The sequence below is a fragment of the Crocuta crocuta genome, unplaced genomic scaffold (assembly GCF_008692635.1).
Source record: "Crocuta crocuta isolate KB4526 unplaced genomic scaffold, BGI_CrCroc_1.0 scaffold384, whole genome shotgun sequence".
NCBI lineage: Eukaryota > Metazoa > Chordata > Mammalia > Carnivora > Hyaenidae > Crocuta > Crocuta crocuta.
Window position 1 is genome coordinate 2,001,928 of NW_027532182.1, and position 18,319 is coordinate 2,020,246.

General features: G+C 48.4%; 1 protein-coding gene across 1 annotated transcript in view; it reads left to right on the top strand.

Moving 5' to 3' along the window:
* LDLRAD3 (low density lipoprotein receptor class A domain containing 3) overlaps positions 1-18,319 on the top strand; it is a 161,160-nt gene that overhangs the window by 45,736 nt on the left and 97,105 nt on the right. Inside the window, exon 3 of the mRNA XM_077777488.1 lies at positions 9,848-9,982. Coding sequence (XP_077633614.1) covers positions 9,848-9,982 — 135 coding nt within the window. The remainder of the gene's footprint in view (positions 1-9,847; positions 9,983-18,319) is intronic.

Here is an 18,319-nt window from a genome sequence, read left to right on the forward strand (position 1 = left end):
AAGCCGGATGATTGGGACGTGGGGGTTCATTATGCCAGTCTCTGTTTTTGTATATTTGAAATTTTCTATAATAAAACGTTAAAAATATAAGCTAAAGGAGAGGTTTCATTGAATTTTGTCTTGACTTTGCATAGATAACTGAAGAATCATACTTTTTTTTTAATGTTTATTTTTGAGAGAGAGAAACAGCATGAGCGAGGGATGGCAAAGAGAGAGGGAGTGAGGCTCCAGGCTCTGAGCTCTCAGCACAGAATCCAATGCAGGGCTCGAACTCATGAAACACGAGATCATGAACTGAGTCGAAGTCGGATGCTTAACCAGCTGAGCCACCCAGGAACCCTTGGAGAATTGTAATTTTAAAGAGCTTTGTTTTTATAGACGTGTTTTCCTACCTTTTGCATTTGACTCAGGAGTGAGGATAAGCAAGAACCAGGATTTCCTCTTAGAGGCTCACAGTGCTGAGATTTTACTCTTTTGCCTTGTGTCCTTTCTCCCTTGGCTGTGTTTAGCCCCCTCCCTGTGCTCAGACATTCTTGGCTGGAGGGAAGACCCTGGCTCGGCTGGCCGTGAGGCCCTGACCTAGGTCCCCATTCAGTGAGGATGGAGACTCCTGCCCAGAACTGAGATGGCAGGGTGGCCTGGGTGACCACGTGGAACATTGATTCATGCTGTTGTTTTCACAGTACTCGTGCCCATAAACACCACTGGGTCCTAGACGGTGTTCCTTCCCCTGCTGACGAGTTCTTGCCTGTCCCCCCTGGGCAGCTGAATGGTTTCGCCAGTGTCCCTGTGGTTTTTGTTCACGGAGCCCCTGGGTGCTGGCATTTCCCAGAGCTCTGTTCATGTCAGCCAGATGAGATGCTGTATTTCCTCATCATTCCTCAGCCGGTGACAGTGGCCTCAAGGAGTCGGGCCCACATCGGATGGGCAGCAGGAAGACCCTTCCACCCAGAGCTCCAGAGCCCCCTCATCAAGGTCCCCTTAAAGACTCCTTCCTGTGTGACCTGCTTCCTTCAGGAAACGTCCCTGGTTTCCAGGGCTGGGCTGGGCCATTCTCCAGGGTGTTCACATAGCATCGTGGGCCTTCTCCAGACAAACGCCACCTAAGAAGAGAGGCCTGCCTTGCACACCCTGTTAAAAAATAACCCCTTTTCTCACCAGTCTTCAGCTCTGTTTCCTTCCTTGCTTCACCCTTCTTAGAACCACTCTGTGTTTATTTTCTGTCTTCCTTGCTTGTGACCTCGTGAGGGTGCTATTGTTGGCAGAGTCACAGCCGTATCCCAGCGCCGAGCGTGTGGTTGGGCTCGGCCTTAGCACGCAGTAAATATGTGTGGAACAAATCATACCTGTCATGCTTTACCTTCATTGCATATTGACCTGCCTGTCTCCCCACTGGAATGTGAGCTCTGGAAGCATACAGACCGGGCTTTCTTTTATGCCCTGTGCCTAGCAGAGTGCTTTATGTAAAGGAAATAGTCAGGAGTAAATGTCTGTTGAATGAATGGGCGAAGCAACTAACTAATCAAACAAAGGGTTAAAAGAGGAAGACAGGCAGTCAGGATATATTCCTAACATATGGACGTCTTGATCCTCTCCTGCGTCTCAGATGTATACCCGGAGGGGATATTTAGGCCATGCATTATTCGTTAGCCCTCCGCTCCTACCTTTCAGATTCTCTCTTTCCACAATGTCTATGCCCGACCTTTGCAAGATGCTGCAGAGGCTGTAAACCTGGGTCAGATGCAGGACCTGGCCTTGCTGAGATCGGACTCAAAGCGAGGGAAACAGCAATGCTCACATCCAGATACTTGTAACATGGGTTGCCAGTTGGGAGTGCTGTGGGAAGCTGTGATGGGGGAGGGTATTTCCCTCTGGGCTCATCAGTGGGAGCTGCTGAAGGACGTGGACCTAGGAGGTGAATACCGTTAAAAAGTTAGCACTGCAGTGTCAGGCTGAGGCCCAGGCAGAGGCTGGGGGTGTGCAAACTGCAGGGCATAGAAGCCACGCGGCTGATGATTGCTGAGCGCTCAGCTTACCGTGCATGTGGCACCTTTCTGTGTGCTTTACATGGACAGTCTCATTTTAGATTGTCTCATTTAGGTTACTCCCTTTTTATAGACAAGGAAACAGATAACAGAGAGGTTAAGTAGCTTGCCCAAGGTCACCCAGTAAACGGTGCAGTCAGGATCTCCACCCATGCAGTGTAAATCCAGGGTCCAAACCCTTAACCACTATATGGGTAGGGATAGTTACGTGTAATATGTATAATGCTAATTATAACAAGCATTTGTTGAATGCCTCTGTGGGCTACATGCTATTCTCAGTTATTTGCATGCATTCGCTCAGTTATAACAAGATCTTATGACATAGTGACATAGGCACTATTCTCTTTCTAAGTAGAATGGGGCTTGAACTCACAACCTTGATTTCAAGACCTGAGCTGAGTTCAAGAGTCAGATGCTTAACCGACTGAGCCTCCCAGGTGCCCCGATAAAGGCAGTATTTTTATTCCCCATTTTACAGATGAGGAAAATGAGGCTGAGAGAAGTCAGATGATTTTCCTAACGTGATGTAGCTAGCGAGTAGTAAAGCTGAAATTTGAGCCCAGGTGGTCTTCACACACAGTTCTAACCCTAACAGAATGTCTGCTTGGCCTGGTGCGCTGGGGCAGAGAAGACAAGTTAAGAATTGGGGATTGTGTTTTATACCCAGTAAGGAGCAGTTGGGATTGAGCCAAGTGCGTGCAGGGTGAGGAGAGGGAGAAGGTCAAACGTGGCCGGGGCCTGAGGAGCGGCGACATGGTGGTCCTTTAATAGGAGTGGCATCACAGGAAGAGAGAGAGGGGAGGTCGCCCATTTCAGACACGCAGAGTTTGGGGTGAGGAGATATTCAAGCAGAGTGTCCACAGGGCATCAGGAATGATGTTCAGAGCAAGAGGGAAGGTCTGGGAAGCCATCCATGAAAAGGCAGTGGTTGGGCAGTGAAACTGGGTGTCGGACAGGAAGTAGGCACGAACGGGAAGTCCTTCGAGGGAGGAGGAAATCAGCAAATTCTGCCAGCGGCACGTAGTGGACTTTGGAGGGGTTTTGGAAATTCAAATCCTCCAAGCCCTGAGACTGACAACAGGCAAGGGGACTCGAAGACTCTCTGCCCGCAGCCTCTGGCCCTGGGTAGTGACTCTTCCCCTCCTCCAGACTCGGAAGAGGTTCTAGCGCCAGGACGTGGCTGCGCATGGGCCACAGGGCTTGGTGAGCAGAGGACGGCCGGGGGGTGGGGGTCAGGGGGCTTGCGGAGCGGACTCAGAAAGGAAGGCAGGAACGTGCAGCTGGCCGCACATGGGCTGCCTCTTTGAAGGTCGGGGTGGCAGGCGTTTTCCAGGCCGCTAAACGGGGAGTGCCTGTTAATGGGACGGATGATTTGCGCAGGGGCTTGCGGCCAGGCGCCCTGCATCCTGGAACAGAGGAAGTCTCCCGGCAGCTCCGTCTCCCCCAGCTGCCTGGCTTCCAGAGAAATGGGGGCTGGAAAGACAGGATTTTCCTGGAGGCCATGAGGTTGGGATGCTCGGTGAAGAAGGGAAGAGTAACCGCCCCGGGATGGGCAACAGATGGGAAATGAGGGAGCTGGTGATGAGGGGTTTCTCATTGATGTGTTTTATGAAGAACCCTTTGAGGTAGAAGAGGGGCTGACTTCACAGACTTAAAATGGATTAAAGGCGACATTTCCTACATCCTGCTAGAGACAGATTGCTTCATTTCCTGTCTCCAAGCCGGTCGGTTGCTTTTGGGTGACCGCTGTGGGCCCCGGGTCCTTTTCCTTCAGATGTGGTTGAAGTAAACGCTGCCAGTTTAATTAACCACTGAGCTTAACCTTAACTCATTCCTCTCTCTCTCTCCTTCTCTCTCTGGCAGGGAAAGACAAGTTCTCTTTCCTGAATGTTGTAGGCTGGGAAACAGATCCTTAGATCCCTGTTTGTTGTGCTAATAATAACTGAGGAGTGGTTGAGTCGTTGGTTGAGGTTTTGAAATCAACTCTACAGACCATTTTTTCCATCCTTGTTGAGATAAATAATGTTCCTCTTTCTAGTTAAGTAAAGTAACACACCTTCTGGTGACCAGTCAAGCTTACCAAGGACAAAGAAAACATACATTTGGAGTACATTCAGTATTGCTAAAAAATACTGAGACAGAACATACCAAAGAACAGAGCATTTCCTGCTCGACTTACGAGCTGTGCATTGAGCAGTTACTGTTTCAGGGTCCTGCGGAAGGTTCCATGGGACCACGGAGCCCGTAAGACTCTTCCTGCCCACCCAGAGCCCATGGGGCTGGTCCACCACAGTCCCATGTACACTCACCCCGAGCTTTGGCTGAGCCTGGAAGAAATACAGTGAAACTCGAGCTGTCTGTGGTCTTAGGGGAGATTTGCTCCTCTGGGAAAGTGAGTCTGACTAGTAACTGAATCTGTGTATGCCTCTGCGGACCATTGTTGACAGGGATCTCTCTGAGATGTGCTGCATCCTGGCTTAATCAGTGTTTACCTTGGTTGGTGACAGTGCAGGGCCATTCTTAGGAACATTAATTTTTAGACCAGGCTATAATATAGGGTTGCTTTGGCTCCTTTTAGAACTTTCTGGTCTCTTTTGAAACAATCGTAGGCTGCTCTGTTTTTGGAATTCCTAAGGCAGCTTTTTATAGCTTTTCTGTCTCCTGCCATAGACATCTGCTTTTATTCCTTGTCTGCAGAGGGGCAGGCAGAAGCCCCTCTCCCTTCTCATTTGCTCTGTCCCTGGGAATGGGACGACCACCCTTGCCGGAATTTACGTAAACGAAGAAGCAACAGACCCTGAGGGAGGTGAAGGCTTGAGGCCCTTCGGTGGGGAAGCTCCAGGCATTTGAAGGACTTGGACATTTCAGTGTGTGTCTTGATGGTTCGAAGGCTTTTTTCTCCAACTTGCTGCTGGGTTTGCTGCATGTTCCTCCGGCTTCCTCTGCTTCTGTGCCTCTGCCCTGAGATTGGGTGGGGGGAGGGTACGCTGTTTCCCGAGGAGCCGCTGAGGAGGAGGAACCCCAGGTGTGGCTGTTCACGGGCTTGTACCTATGTCTTCTGAGCAACTGGGCACCTAAGTGTGAAAGATGCTAAAACACGTGCTTGTGGGCCAGAGAGAATTCTGGGAGGGAAGAGTGAAGGAAAAGGAAAGTGAGCGATCCCTGAAACATTTCTGCCAGGCTAGACACTTAAAATGTTTTAGTGAAATCTTTCAAACATATGAAAAGGAGAAGTCAGATTAAATGAACACCTGTGTCGCCAGCACCATGTTTTTAAAATCTCATTATCTATTGATGTTATCATATTATTATAACTATGTTAACTATAGTAATAATCTGCCATATTAATAATATAATAATGATACAACCATGTTAACTATAGTTAATAATACTGTATTGTATACTTGGAAGTTGCTGAGAGAGTAGATCTCAAAAGGTCTCATCACAAGAAAGAAAATTAGTAGCTGTGGATGTCGGTGTATGTTAAGTAGACTTATTGTGATGGTCATTTCACAATATAAGCAAATACTGAATCATTATTTCATATACCTGAAACTAACATAATATTACATGTCAGTTAGATCTTGCTTAAAAACTCATGATTTCCACATTGACTTATTTGCTTCCGGTTTTAAAATAAAAGGTTCCCAGGTATCATTAGAAATTTGCAGTATGTGCTCCTTCCCCGATTCCATCCTTCTCCCTTCTCTCCAGAGGCATCTACTGTTCTAAACTTGACTTTTCTCCCTCACTATCATATTTGTGAAGTTTATCCATCTTGACTCTGGCTCTTTGGTTTCTTTCTTTTTGTTGTTGTAGTTGTTGATTGACTTTTTACTCCTTTTCATCAGGGGTTGGCAAACTATGGCCCCTGGGCCAAATATGCCTTACCACCTGTTTGTTTAATTTTTAAAGTTTATTTATTTATTTATTTATTTATTGAGAGAGAGAGAGCAGGGAGGGGCAGAGAGAGAGGGAGAGAGAGAATCCCAAGCAGGCTCCATCCTGTCAGCACAGAACCCGACGTGAGGCTCAAACCCATGAACCCTGAGATCATGACCTGAGCCGAAATCAAGAGTCAGACGCTCAACTTACTGAGCCACCCAGGTGCCCCGTACCACCTGTTTTTGTAAATAAAATTTTATCGGAAAACAGCCATGCCCTTTGGTTTATGAATTTTCTGTGGCTGCTTTGCATTACGATGGCAAGGTTGAGTAGTTATGGCAGACAGAGAAGCAGAATGGTTAGCAAAGCCTTAAATATTTACTAACTGGCCCTTTACTGAAAATGTCAGCCAACCCGTGCTACAGAGTTCTAACAATGGAGCACCTTGTACCTGTTTTCCTGTGGGTGAATGTTTGGGTCATTTCTAATTTTTTTATTTTAAACACAGTGCTTCAGTAAACATTTTTGTTTGTGCAGGATTCTCCCTGGAGTGTAGAGTCAGCGAAATGACTGGGCTGTACGGCACGTGCAGCTTTTTATGGGCTATGACTAAATGGGTCTCCGAGGCGGACCCACCAATTTGCACTCCCACTGGTGGTCCCTGAGACCTTCTCTCCCTCCACATCCTTGCTGACCAACTGATATTTTAGGACCATGAGTTTGGCGAATCTTGTGGTTAAAGTGGTGCTTTCTTACTTACCACGGCCAGTCAACAGTTTTTCAAGTTGTTATTGACCACTGGCCATTCCTCTAGTGGGAATCACACGATCGTTTTGCCCGTTTTCCTACCGAGTGGTTTGTCTTCTTCCTTTTGAGTTGTGAGAGGTCTTTGTTTAGCCTGCCTGATAGTCCTTTTGGTTGCGTTAAAGCCGGTCCGTGACTTGGTTTTCAGTCTGGATTCTTTATCAGAGCTGTGTCATAAGGGATAGCCAGGCTCAGTTCATCTTGAAGATATGTGTGATCTGTATACACACCTAACACACATATATATAGTGCGTATGCACGTGCACCCACACGCACACATCCATGTCGCCTTTTCCGCTCGAAGGTGTGCAGGGTTGCCAGGGGGTGCAGCTGACGGAGAGTAAGTGGATGCCGGCACCGTCAGCAAAGTTGACTCAGCACAGACTCCCCTCCAGAGCATTCCCGCAGGTGCGCAGCGTCCTTTCTCAGAGCCCTTACAGCGCCATCCTGAGGCCGTCCGTTGGGATGAGCTGATTGCTGCTGATGCTTCGGCTGTGGGCACATGACCTGCGAGGTCCCAGGGAGGCTGAAGGCCACCACGGAGGGCTGCCGAAGGGTTTGGAAGGCTGCCTTGGACAGAAACTGAACGTGATTTGTGGTTTAGGCTTCCCCATTTTGGTTTTGGCTGAAATCAGACCTTGGTTTCACTCTGATCAAGGTAAACTGCTCTCTGGCCCACAACGCTTTAAATAATTTAAACTTCTATTTTTCAGGCCAGACTACTTTTGTTTGACTTTACGCTGGTCCATTATCTTTAAACCTGAGAGCTCTGGCTTCCTCCTCCCCTTTTCCTCCTGTGACCTTTTAAGTCAAGCTTTCTGAGTTAAATAGTTAAAGATATTTAAAAAAAGAGAGAGAAGAAAAAAAAACCCTCTGCAGTCCTTCGGGTTTATGAAGTCCTGTGAAGTCTTCAGCCCTTGCAGCCTCGATCTGTGTGTATCTTTAAAAACAAATTTTTTTTTAAATTTTTTTATTTAGTCCTGAGAGAGCGAGAGAGGGCATGTGCAGGGGAGGGCCAGAGAGAGAGGGAGACACAGAATCTGAAACAGGCTCCAGGCTCTGAGCTGGCTGTCAGAGCCCAACATGGGGCTCGAACCCACGAACCGTGAGATCATGACCTGAGCCGAAGTGGGAGGCTTAACCCCCTGAGCCACCCAGGCACCCCTCAATCTGTGTGTATCTTAACAATAGCCCAGTGAAGCACGTGGGGAGCTGTGTTACAAATCCCATCTTGCACGGGCACCTGGGTGACCCAGTTGATTAAGCATCCGATTATGGCTCAGGTAATGATCTTGTGGTTCGTGAGTTCGAGCCCCACATCAGGCTCTGTGCTGACAGCTCAGAGCCTAGAGCCTGCTTTGGATTCTGTGTGTGTCTCTCTGCCTCGCCCCTGCTCATGCTCTCTTTCTCTCTCTCTCTCTCTCTGAGAACAATGAATAAACATTTAAAAAAAAAAAATATAAAAACAAAAACAAATGCCATCATGCCATCTCGCAGTTGAGGAGCGCTGAGGGGCAGCACAGCGGACTTGCCCCTGATCCCGTAGCAGCCTCTGTGCTGGGCTCGGCGCCCCAGTCTGGTGCCCTTCCCAGCATGTGTGATGCAGGTGTGGGCTCGGCTCAGTGCCCCACATCCCGTACGACCCCTCCTCACCATTGCTAGTGTTACCTGTGCAAGGAGAGCCTGGCTCTCGGCACCAAGACAGATGTCACTAGGGCTGTTTGTCTACCATCCCTGAGCGTTGTGCTACGAGTCAGACTTTGCGCCGCATGTTTTCTCACACGCCATCTCATGTCATATGCCAGTTAATGCTGTAAGCAGGGTGGGCTTCACGGTCGTGTCACCCGCACAGTCAGGCAGGGTCCGGGCTCCGCTGGGGACAGCCCCATGCTGGCTTTTATGCCCTGCACTGCTTTCTTAAATTGTTAACTAATTTTTGAACAGCTGACACTGCATTTTCATTTCTAATATATTTTAAAATATTTTTTGAGAGAGAGTGAGAGAGCAAGTGAGGGAGGGGTGGAGGGGGAGGGAGGGACAGAATCCTAAACAGGCTCCGTGCTCAGCACAGAGCCTGATGCAGAGCTCCATCTCACGACCGTGAGATCATGACCTGAACTGAAATTTAACCAATGAGCCACCCAGCTGCCCTGACCCCATGTTTTCAGTTTGCTCCGGGCCCTGATGTAGCCAATCCCGTCTATAGATAAGGAAATGGAGACTCCAAGAGGTGAAGTAACTTGCACAGGATTACACGGGTAGTAACCGGAAGAGCTAGGATTGGACTGATTTCTACTTTGCTACTTCATTTATTAAAAATAGCAATGAGCCTTGTTTGAATTGCACTGTGGGAAACAGGAAGCAGGTAAATTGCATTCTAGAAATACTGATTTTCTGTGGAGTCTGCTTGTGTGTTAAGCAGTTCTGTGTAGACCTCACGCTGGCCAGTACCACCCTTTTCCTTGTGGGGAGGGGACGACACCTGTCATTTCCTTTGAGGTCCTGAAGGTGCCTTGACCAGGGAGCCTCACAGCAGAGCTGGTCAGGCTGGCCAAGAAGGTTAATGGCTCTTGGATTGCAATGAAATGAGACCACTGAGTTTACCTTGGTAAGCCAGAAAGATACAGGAGGGAGTAAGAGGCTGGTCCATAGTCACAGAACTAGAAGAATCCAACCCAGCTCTTGGACCAGATCATTATGTCACTCCCTGGGTGGCAGGGTTCAGAGATCCCCAACTCAACTCCTCCTCCAAGCTTTGCTTCCCTGCGTGTCTTATGCTACCTGCCCTTTCGCTCTGACTGTCCCAGAAGATTCAGGCTGTGCCCCAGGCCCCTCAGAGGCAGCTAGGCCCCTTCGAGGTTAACCATGTGGAGTGAGGCATTGCCTCCTGGCCATGTTGGTATGTTACAGGGCACCGCCTGGTGACTTGGGAGAAGGAGCTATGAGAACAGGGCAGGGTAAGTCTTGTCCTGTCTTACTCCAGGGTGGTCGTTGAGTCAGCCGTCTTGGCAGATGAGCTCACTGCTTCCTGAGCAGGATGCACTCCTGGTTGGGGAGCTTCTCCACGGGGCTCGCTGGCCTCCCTGATGATCTGCTGTGTTCTCCCTTCACAGCCGCGAACCCTCTGCTTTGCTCCACTGCCCGCTACCACTGCAAGAACGGCCTCTGCATCGACAAGAGCTTCATTTGCGACGGGCAGAATAACTGTCAGGACAACAGCGACGAGGAAAGCTGTGAAAGCTCTCAAGGTAGGAAGCCTCCCAAGCTTTCAACAGTAATTGTATCGCCACACCACAATAACACTGAGTGGAAAGGAACAAAAACCTGTGCCCCCTCCAAATACAACAGCCGTGTTCATTTCTGCACTTTCCCTGGTGCCCTTTGTACACATGCTTTTAACCCTAACACACCTACCACTTTGGATTTTGGATTTCTCCGGGATGCAGTATCGCATATACATTTTCTCTTCAAAACTGTGATTTGCCCCAGCTGCCTTGCATATATATAGTCAGGGTGCTCCACTGTGGTTTTCTAAGTTGTTGCATGGTTGAAGGCCACCTGGATTGGTTTTTTGTTTGTTTCGTTGATTGGTTTTTTTTCCCATGGCATTACTTCTTTAGGCTAAATTCTGCAGAGCACAGTATCTGCACAGCCTGTGGCTTACACCTCAACCTGCAGCAGTCTGAAACAATATTTCCTTTTCTTTACACAGTTGCTAACATTGTCTGCACATGTCAGTTTTATCTTCATATCCCTGGCATTCGCTGCTGTTCTATTTTTTTTCCGGTTTTGCTAATTTAGGAGTCATAGAATGATAGCTCCCCAAATGCGTTCATTTGCATTTCTCTGATTATGAGCAAAGTCAACATCTTCCCCCGTGTGTTTGTTTACTACTTTATTCCCTCTTGTGTGAATTGCCTGCTCCTATCAGGAGTCTTGATCTTGGAACTGTTTCATGGGATCTGAAGAGTTAAGAGTTGGGGGGATGGAAAGATGAGCTTTTGAGGGAGCCCAGAAGGACACAGCAAGGTCATATCCTCCTCTGTTAAAACGGACCGGGTTCTTTTCTCTACTTATTGACTCTTTTCTCCAGTGATTAAAAATATATATAAAGATTTAAAAATCTACATCCAAATTAAGGCATCCTATAAAGTATGTATTTCTAATGTTATAAACTGGCATGATCTGTGTGCAGTTATTACTTTTTCCACTTAATATCCTATTGCTGTGATTTGCCTACATTGTTGCTTTTGGCCGAGTTCATTTGTTGTGACTGTTACTTAGTATTCTGCTGTGTGCACCACGGTTTATAGATTTAATAAAATTGTAAACCAGAAAAGCAAGAGAAAGGTGGCTAACTGGTTAGCTCATATGTCAGGAGGCAAGATGGATGGAATAAGCTCTGTGAAGTTACAAATAGGCCTTTTTCAAAGTCCTAGCTTTTATTTTGATTGATGTTTATTATGATTAGATGTAAGCCATTATTAAACATGGATGAGTAAGTGAATGAATGAATGAATGGATGGATGGATGGATGGGTTAGGCATTGCCTGCTGGTGAGGGTAGGTCACCAGTCATCAAGGATTATGACCAATCTAAATCTGTGTGCCTGAGGTCCATAGACTAGAAAAGACAAAAGTGTATCAACATAGATTTTGCCAAAATTTGTACAGAGAACAGCTCTGGGAGTTAAGTCTTGGCTAGTATTACCCTCTGGTTGTCCTTGTCCAGAAAATTCCCTCCTTGAGATTTTTCTTCATCAGTGGTTCTCAGAATATAATCCTCAGTCCAGCAGCGGCAGCATCATGTGGGAACTCTCTGGAAATGCAGAGCTCAGGCTGTGCCCCAGACCAGCGGAATCAACCTGGGAAGTGGGCCCAGCAGTCTGTGTTTTAACAAGCCGTCCAAGTGATTCCAACACACGTTAAATCTGAGAACCACTGTTTTACACTAATTTTAGAGAGATTTCTAATCTTGCCATTTGCCTGGAATTTCTAAACTGCTGATTGAACGGCAAGGTGTTTCTAGCCTTCACACAGAGGCAGATGTTTATAACCCACCACGTGCCAGTATTACTACCATGGCATCTGCCATCAGCAGCGATAGGTACCACATAGGGGAAGAACAGTCACAAAGTGAAGGTATTAGCATAAATAGGAGGGATGGAAGAGCATTTTCTGTAAATACTGTTTCTTATGTAGTTTATTATGCATTTATATATCCTAGACTCACCCACGGTGCCGTGACATGTTCAGCAAGACGACCCCTACGTCCAAAACTTGGAAGTTAGGGAATTTGTCCTGATGGATTTTGGCAGCATCCCTCTACCCTCCACATGCTTATCCCTCCATTTTGCTGAGGCAGATTCTTGCTTGCCCTTAAGAACACTCTCTCTGATGTCTGGGCAAAGTTTGTATTTCTAAATGCATCTCCTTTCTCTCTCTCTGCATTGCACTCTCATATCTAAACAGAGGTGGAGGGTAAGTCAGTGGCAAGGACTGTACACATGAAGCCCAGCTCTTGGCTGATACGTAACTTGGAGCAGCATTCCTTAGACTTTTGGCTTTGTGCTTCCCATATGCAAACGGCACCCCTGTAGGATGTAAGCTCTGTTTGCAGGTGTTCTCCGAAAACACATCCCATCCGGGCATGGGTGGCAGCTGTCGGTTGCTGTTTGGTATGACAGCCTTTGAGCCCGGGCGCTTTCCATTGTGGAAAGGCGCTTCTGCTAGCTACCAAAGAACAGGAAGTGTCCTTTTTTTGCCCCTAAATCCCACTGATCCTACCCAGCAGCACAGCACTCTGCACGTAGTGGATTCAGTAAGTGTTGGACGCTAGAAAACATTTCTCCATTGGGTGTTATGTTATGAAGCTGCATTTAATTTGTACCTTCTGTGGTATGGAAGTGTATCTGTTTAAGTTATGTGAGTTCAAGTATACACAATCTAGTAAAATAATGAGGATTCGCACTGCTGTTTAAATAGTGTGGATGATTCCATCATTCCCTCAATGGGAATGAATACGCCCGGTAGTGAGCAGGGGATACAAGTCTGGACCTGTGAGCCTGGCCAGTGTGCAGTTCTGCATTCCCGCTATGAGGTGAGCGGCTTCCTGCTCCGCGTGTGATTCCAGTATCAGAGGCTATGCTTGTCTCTGTCACGTGGCTTCTAAATGCGAACTGGCTACTACTTCTGGGGCTTGAACAGAGGAACGCCAGTGTTCCAGCGCTGGGGGAAAGCCTGACTCATACCGGGCTTTTGAGACACCAAGCTTCATGCAGTGGCTTCCTGAAAAATGTGAGAGGCATCTTGACTTGACAACATGTGGCCTCATACAGCACGAGATTTGACCCATTGTCCTCTGAATAATGTGAACATTCATCGAGTCTTACCGTGCACCAGGTACAGCGCTAAGCACCTTCTGCACATGAACTCATTAAGTCAGCAGAATACATCCTATCTGCCCCGGCTGGGCTTCCAGACCTTGAAAAATGCGTCTTTGCTCTCAGTTGATGTGGGAAAGAAAATTATATTTTATAATGTTTATTTTGATGGAGTGGAGAGAACTGGCCCGAAAATAGGAAATAGGGTGCTTGAAATACTTCCCTTCCGACATGATGAGGCTATGAAAAAGTCGTGTCTCCACTTGAGAGACACCAGCTGTGTGTGCCTCGCCTCCCTTTCTTCCTCATCCCGGTTTCTTTCCCTCCTCTAACCTTGGCCTTTGGAACCAACAACAAGCTGTCTGAAATCAGAAGTGGGAGTGGACTGTGAAAGTGCAGCCATTACCGTACCTTTCCGTTTCACCGGGGGCGGTGGGTATTCGAGGTAGAAGAACTCTGCGGTGGAATCGATTTTTAGTTGGGGATTTACTGACTGGAAACGTAGCCTGTTTATCAGATCATTCCAAAAGCAGTAGCTTCGGAGCAGGCTTGCATATGGCTTTTCTGTTTCTTAGGAACCCGTCTGAGAGTCAGTGGTACCACGGCACACATGTTGGGTGTGGCGAGCACTCAGGTAGCCTTAGATGTGTTAGATTCTGTCCTAACTGAAAGGATAGATTCTTTTCAGCTTTGGATAAGTGGCTGACTGGTAGGCATCCTGCAGTGATACCTTCCCGCTGGGGCTCACACCCTGGTATAATGCCACCCTTTCAGTGTGATCTGGACCTTGTGAATTGCGTGGTTTCTTTTATTTTTTAGTCGTGTCAAAACACACATAACATAAAATGTAGCACCTTACCATTTTTAAGTGTATAGTTCAAAGGTGTTACGTGTGTTCATATTGTTGGGCAACCAAACTCCAGAACTTCATTATCTTCTAAAACTGAAACACTGTACCCACTGAACACCTCCCTATTTACTCCAGCCCCTGACAGCCGCCATTCAGCTTTCTGTGTCCAGCCATAGATAACTCGTATGAGTGGAATCAGACAGTATTTGTCATTTTGTGACTGGCTCAGTTTACTCAGTCTAAATGTCCTTAAGATTCGTTCGTGCTATAGTGTGTATCAGAATTTCCTTCCTTTTAACTAAGGCTGGATAATAACTCCATTGTCTGTCTACACCACCTTTGGTTTATTCATTCACCTGTTGATGGACATTTGAATGGCTTCCACCTTTTGGCTGTTGTGGAGAACAGCCAGTAGGAATGTGGCTGTAGAAATTGTGATTTAGGTTTAGTAAAGAGAGCAGCAGCACCGTTGATTAAATGCCACTTCCAAGATTAGATTAGAGACGATTTTGGCATCTGTTTTGCTTACTGTCTCCTGTTTATGCCAGTGGAAGCTGGCTGCCATCATGTGAGCTGCTTCACAGATTGGCTCAGGTGGCAAGGAACTGGGCAGGCTCTGAGCAAAGGCGGGGAGCAGCTGAGGCCTGTCACTGGCCGCCTGAAATGAGCCTGGATCTTCCGCTAGCCCAGCCCTGAGCTGCGGCCCTGGCACACACCTTGACTGTGACCTTATAAGAGGTCTTGAGCCAGACCTAAGCCCCTCCTAGATTTTTTGACCCCCATGGAAACTGTCAGATAATAAATGTGTGGTGTCTTAAGTCTATAAATTTTGGAGTACAATAATAAATAACTAATAAAATGAATACTTCCTGAGTGAGTCCCAATTCTGATTACTCTCATCACAGAGAACTTGTGAAGACTTAGGTGTTGTAGAGGGGGCCAGACCTTTGAAGGGAGATGAGGCACATAGGAGATAGATATATGGATAGCCGTTGCTTTGCGCGGTAAGTAAGCATCAGGCACTGGTTTAAGGATTATACTTTTATTTTCCCATCCAGTCTCACAGAATCCCTGTGAGAGCAGCCCCTCTCCCAGAAGATGATCCCCATTTCTAGATGAAGAGCCCCAGGAACCCACAGGTTGGTTCGTGGCTGTGCCGCATTCATATGGTGAGGAAATGGCAAGGCCAGGATGGATGGGAACTTGGCTCGTCCAGCATACACACCAATCTTTGTGGTTCTTCATCGTCCCGTGATCCCGCCTCCCAGTTGTCACTCACCTGGGACCAGGACTCCAGGTGATCTGTCCACACCCCACCTTTGGCCGTTCTGTGAGCTCACGGGGAAGGTGGCCTATGAAGGCTGACACGTTTTCCCCGTTTCCATACTCAGGTTTTCCTCCCGGTGTGAAAGACTAATGATGCCTGTCCACCTTCCCGCTTGATGAGCAATGCTGGGGAGCTAAGCTCTTCTAAAAAAGCCACCAATGCCAAGACAGTTAATTGAGTATTTTGGCTATTGGGTTGCAGTTTCTTTATCTCGCCTGCTGTATCCTGGTGATAACGCTCAGGGAAAATTTGGAAAGCTGGTCGTGAGGTTTGGCACCTCCCCAGAAGCTAACAGTGACAGCTTTGTCCTATTTCTTCTGTAGAAGTGTGTACGTATGTGTGTGTGAGAGAGAGAGAGAAGGAGGAGGAGGAGGAGGGAGGGAAAGAGAAAGAGAGGGAGAGAGAGCAGGCAGTCCTCTCTGCTATTTTGTCAGTGGGAAGGTACGGGTGTCTCCATGTGCTGGGCCCTGAGCCACATACAGGGGATGCAGTAATGGCCTTGGCCTCTCTTGAATTGTGGTCTCCCCCACCGAAAAGTCATATATTGAAGTCCTAACCCCATTGCCTCAGGATGTGACCTTATTTAGAAATAAGGTCATTGCAGATGTCATTAGTTAGGATGAGGCGCACTGGAATCAGGTGGGCTTCGAATCCAGTCTGACTGGTGTCCTTACAACAGAAAGGGCAAATTTGCATGCACACACACAGAGTACTCCACGTGAACGTGAAAGCAGAAAGGGAGCTAATATACTTATGAGCCAAGAAACTCCGGACATAGCCAGCCGTCCCACCAGAGGGAGAGGCACAGAGCAGACCCTCCCTCAAGCCCTCGGGAGGAGCCCACCCACCAGCATCCAGCCTCCAGAACTGTGAGACAGTAGGTTTCTGTTATTTACGCCATCTGGCGGGTGGCACGCTGTGACCAGAGGTCCCAGCAAAGGCAGCCCCCGGAACGTCACCCTCAGGCCGGGCACAGCCTTGCGCCAAGAGCCGCAGCAGAAGGATGAACGAGGGGGTGGGAGCTGCTGGAGGGTGGCCGGAGCCCCGAAGCAGAGTGAGACCAGGGCCCGGGGACAGGTAAAAGCACACGGTGCACTGAGGGGCCGTTGCCAGTGAGCACGAAGCCTCTGGTTGGGGGTGGGGGGTGCTGCTCTGCCTGCCCTTGGCATTGGAGGGCATGCTTCAGTGATAGGACATCTCCCAGACTTAACCTCAAGACGCGCCCCTCCTATTCTCAGTGCTCAGGTCTCCTTAACTGTCTGTGCAGCGAGTCAGCACCCCCGCAGGTGTCTGATGGAGGTGTCAGGGCAGTTGTGCTTGTGGCTTTCACCCGCCGATCCTGATGCCGCAGCCAAGTCTAAATCCGCCAGTGATGGACTCCGGGTGGGAGCTGGAGCCCAGGCTTCCGGTGAATAAATATATAGCTGCAGGAAGGGGGGGCGAGGACAGCTTCTTACCCACCCTCTCAGATAAACACCTCCGAGAAAACCCCAGAGCCACAGGACTCCAACACAACATAACCGAATCATTCAACAGCCAAAGATCATTTCTAGAGCATGAGATGGAAGAATGCTAGTGTTTATTGTAACTTTTCAAGTAGAAAAGAGCTTTGTACATTAAAAAAAGAGAGAGCATTATGAGTTTACAGGATCCAACCAAAAATGTCTCAAGCTCGGATTTGGTGGGTGGTCAGCATTTCCCACAAAACTTGTGGCCACCAAGTGATGTCGAGAGCTGCATTAGCTGGGCCCTCGGAAAGAATTGTCGCCACGAAACAACTCATTTGGCTTTGCCGACAATAAAGCTGCTGGAGGTACTGTTAATGGCAGGATGGCAGAACCTTTTTTCCACTTTCAATTTGAGAGTTTGAGAGCCCAGCTGGGTTAGGAAAGGCGCAAATGCTGACTTCCTTGGAAGACACAGAAAGAAGGAGGGTGGGCAAGGATGATTGCTGTCTTTCTGTACCTGCCGAGTTTACTTCTTAATAATTGAGTGTTTGCATCATGAAAGCTTCCTTTCCTGTAACCGCTGCAGCAGAAGCTTGAGGAGTCCTGAAATGTCCCTCATTGAGCAGCAAGTCAGAATGGTTCTCCTCTCAAGGTGGTAATTGCTTCCTGATCCCGCAGCCACCGCGCTAATCTTCAGAGCTATTTCTTCAAGCTCCCCCATGGCTTCTGCACGTTGCCCTCCTCTTCGCTCTCCCGGCTTCCGCCTCCATCTGTCTGTCGGTCCCTCCCTCCCCCTGGCATGTGGGAGGGACCTGGCATCCAACCCGGACACCCGAGACAGTGGACAAAGCTTCGGGGCAGTGGGACGGTGTGCGGGGCTTACTGCCTCACTGCAAGTCTGCTCTGCAAGTTTTCGGAGCTGCTGCTTGATCGCGCAGGTGCCATCATCTGTCCCGTCCGTGGACGCTACCCCCCAGCACCCTGTTCCTTTCCTGACTCTTCCCGACACTCATTCGCACACACACTGTTTGCAGAGCGCTTCCTGTTGCCTGCCTCACTCGAGTTCTGGAAGAAACACGCTAGGTCAGATTAAAACTGCTCATGGTCTGCGAGGGGGAAGCAGAGTGCCCTGCAGATAATTACCCAAAAGTGTGATAAATGCTGTCGCAGAGGAACGAGTAGCACGCTGTGGCCACGCGAGGGGCCTGAGCGAGACAGTGAGCAAGGACAGTTTCCCTAGGGAGTATGGATAAATACTCTTGAAGGATCAATAAAAATGGACTCAGAAACAAGCATGAGGCCAGGCCTCCAGCTGGAGTGGGTAGGGTAGGAGGAAGCGTGCGTGTGCGTACGAGTGGGGCGGGGGGCATGGTGGGGCTGAAGCTGTCAGGGTGGGTTGGCGCCCGCCTCCCTGAGTGCCTCTCTTGGAAGGTGGATCCAGAGGAAGAAAATGAGAAATGAGAGACTCGACCCTGGTAAGGGAAGTCACAGGAGGGGCTGATTCTCACTGCGTACAACCAGCGTGGTGATTCTCCGTGGCTCTGCTTTCCCACCAGCAGGAGAGGCCTGACCGAGATG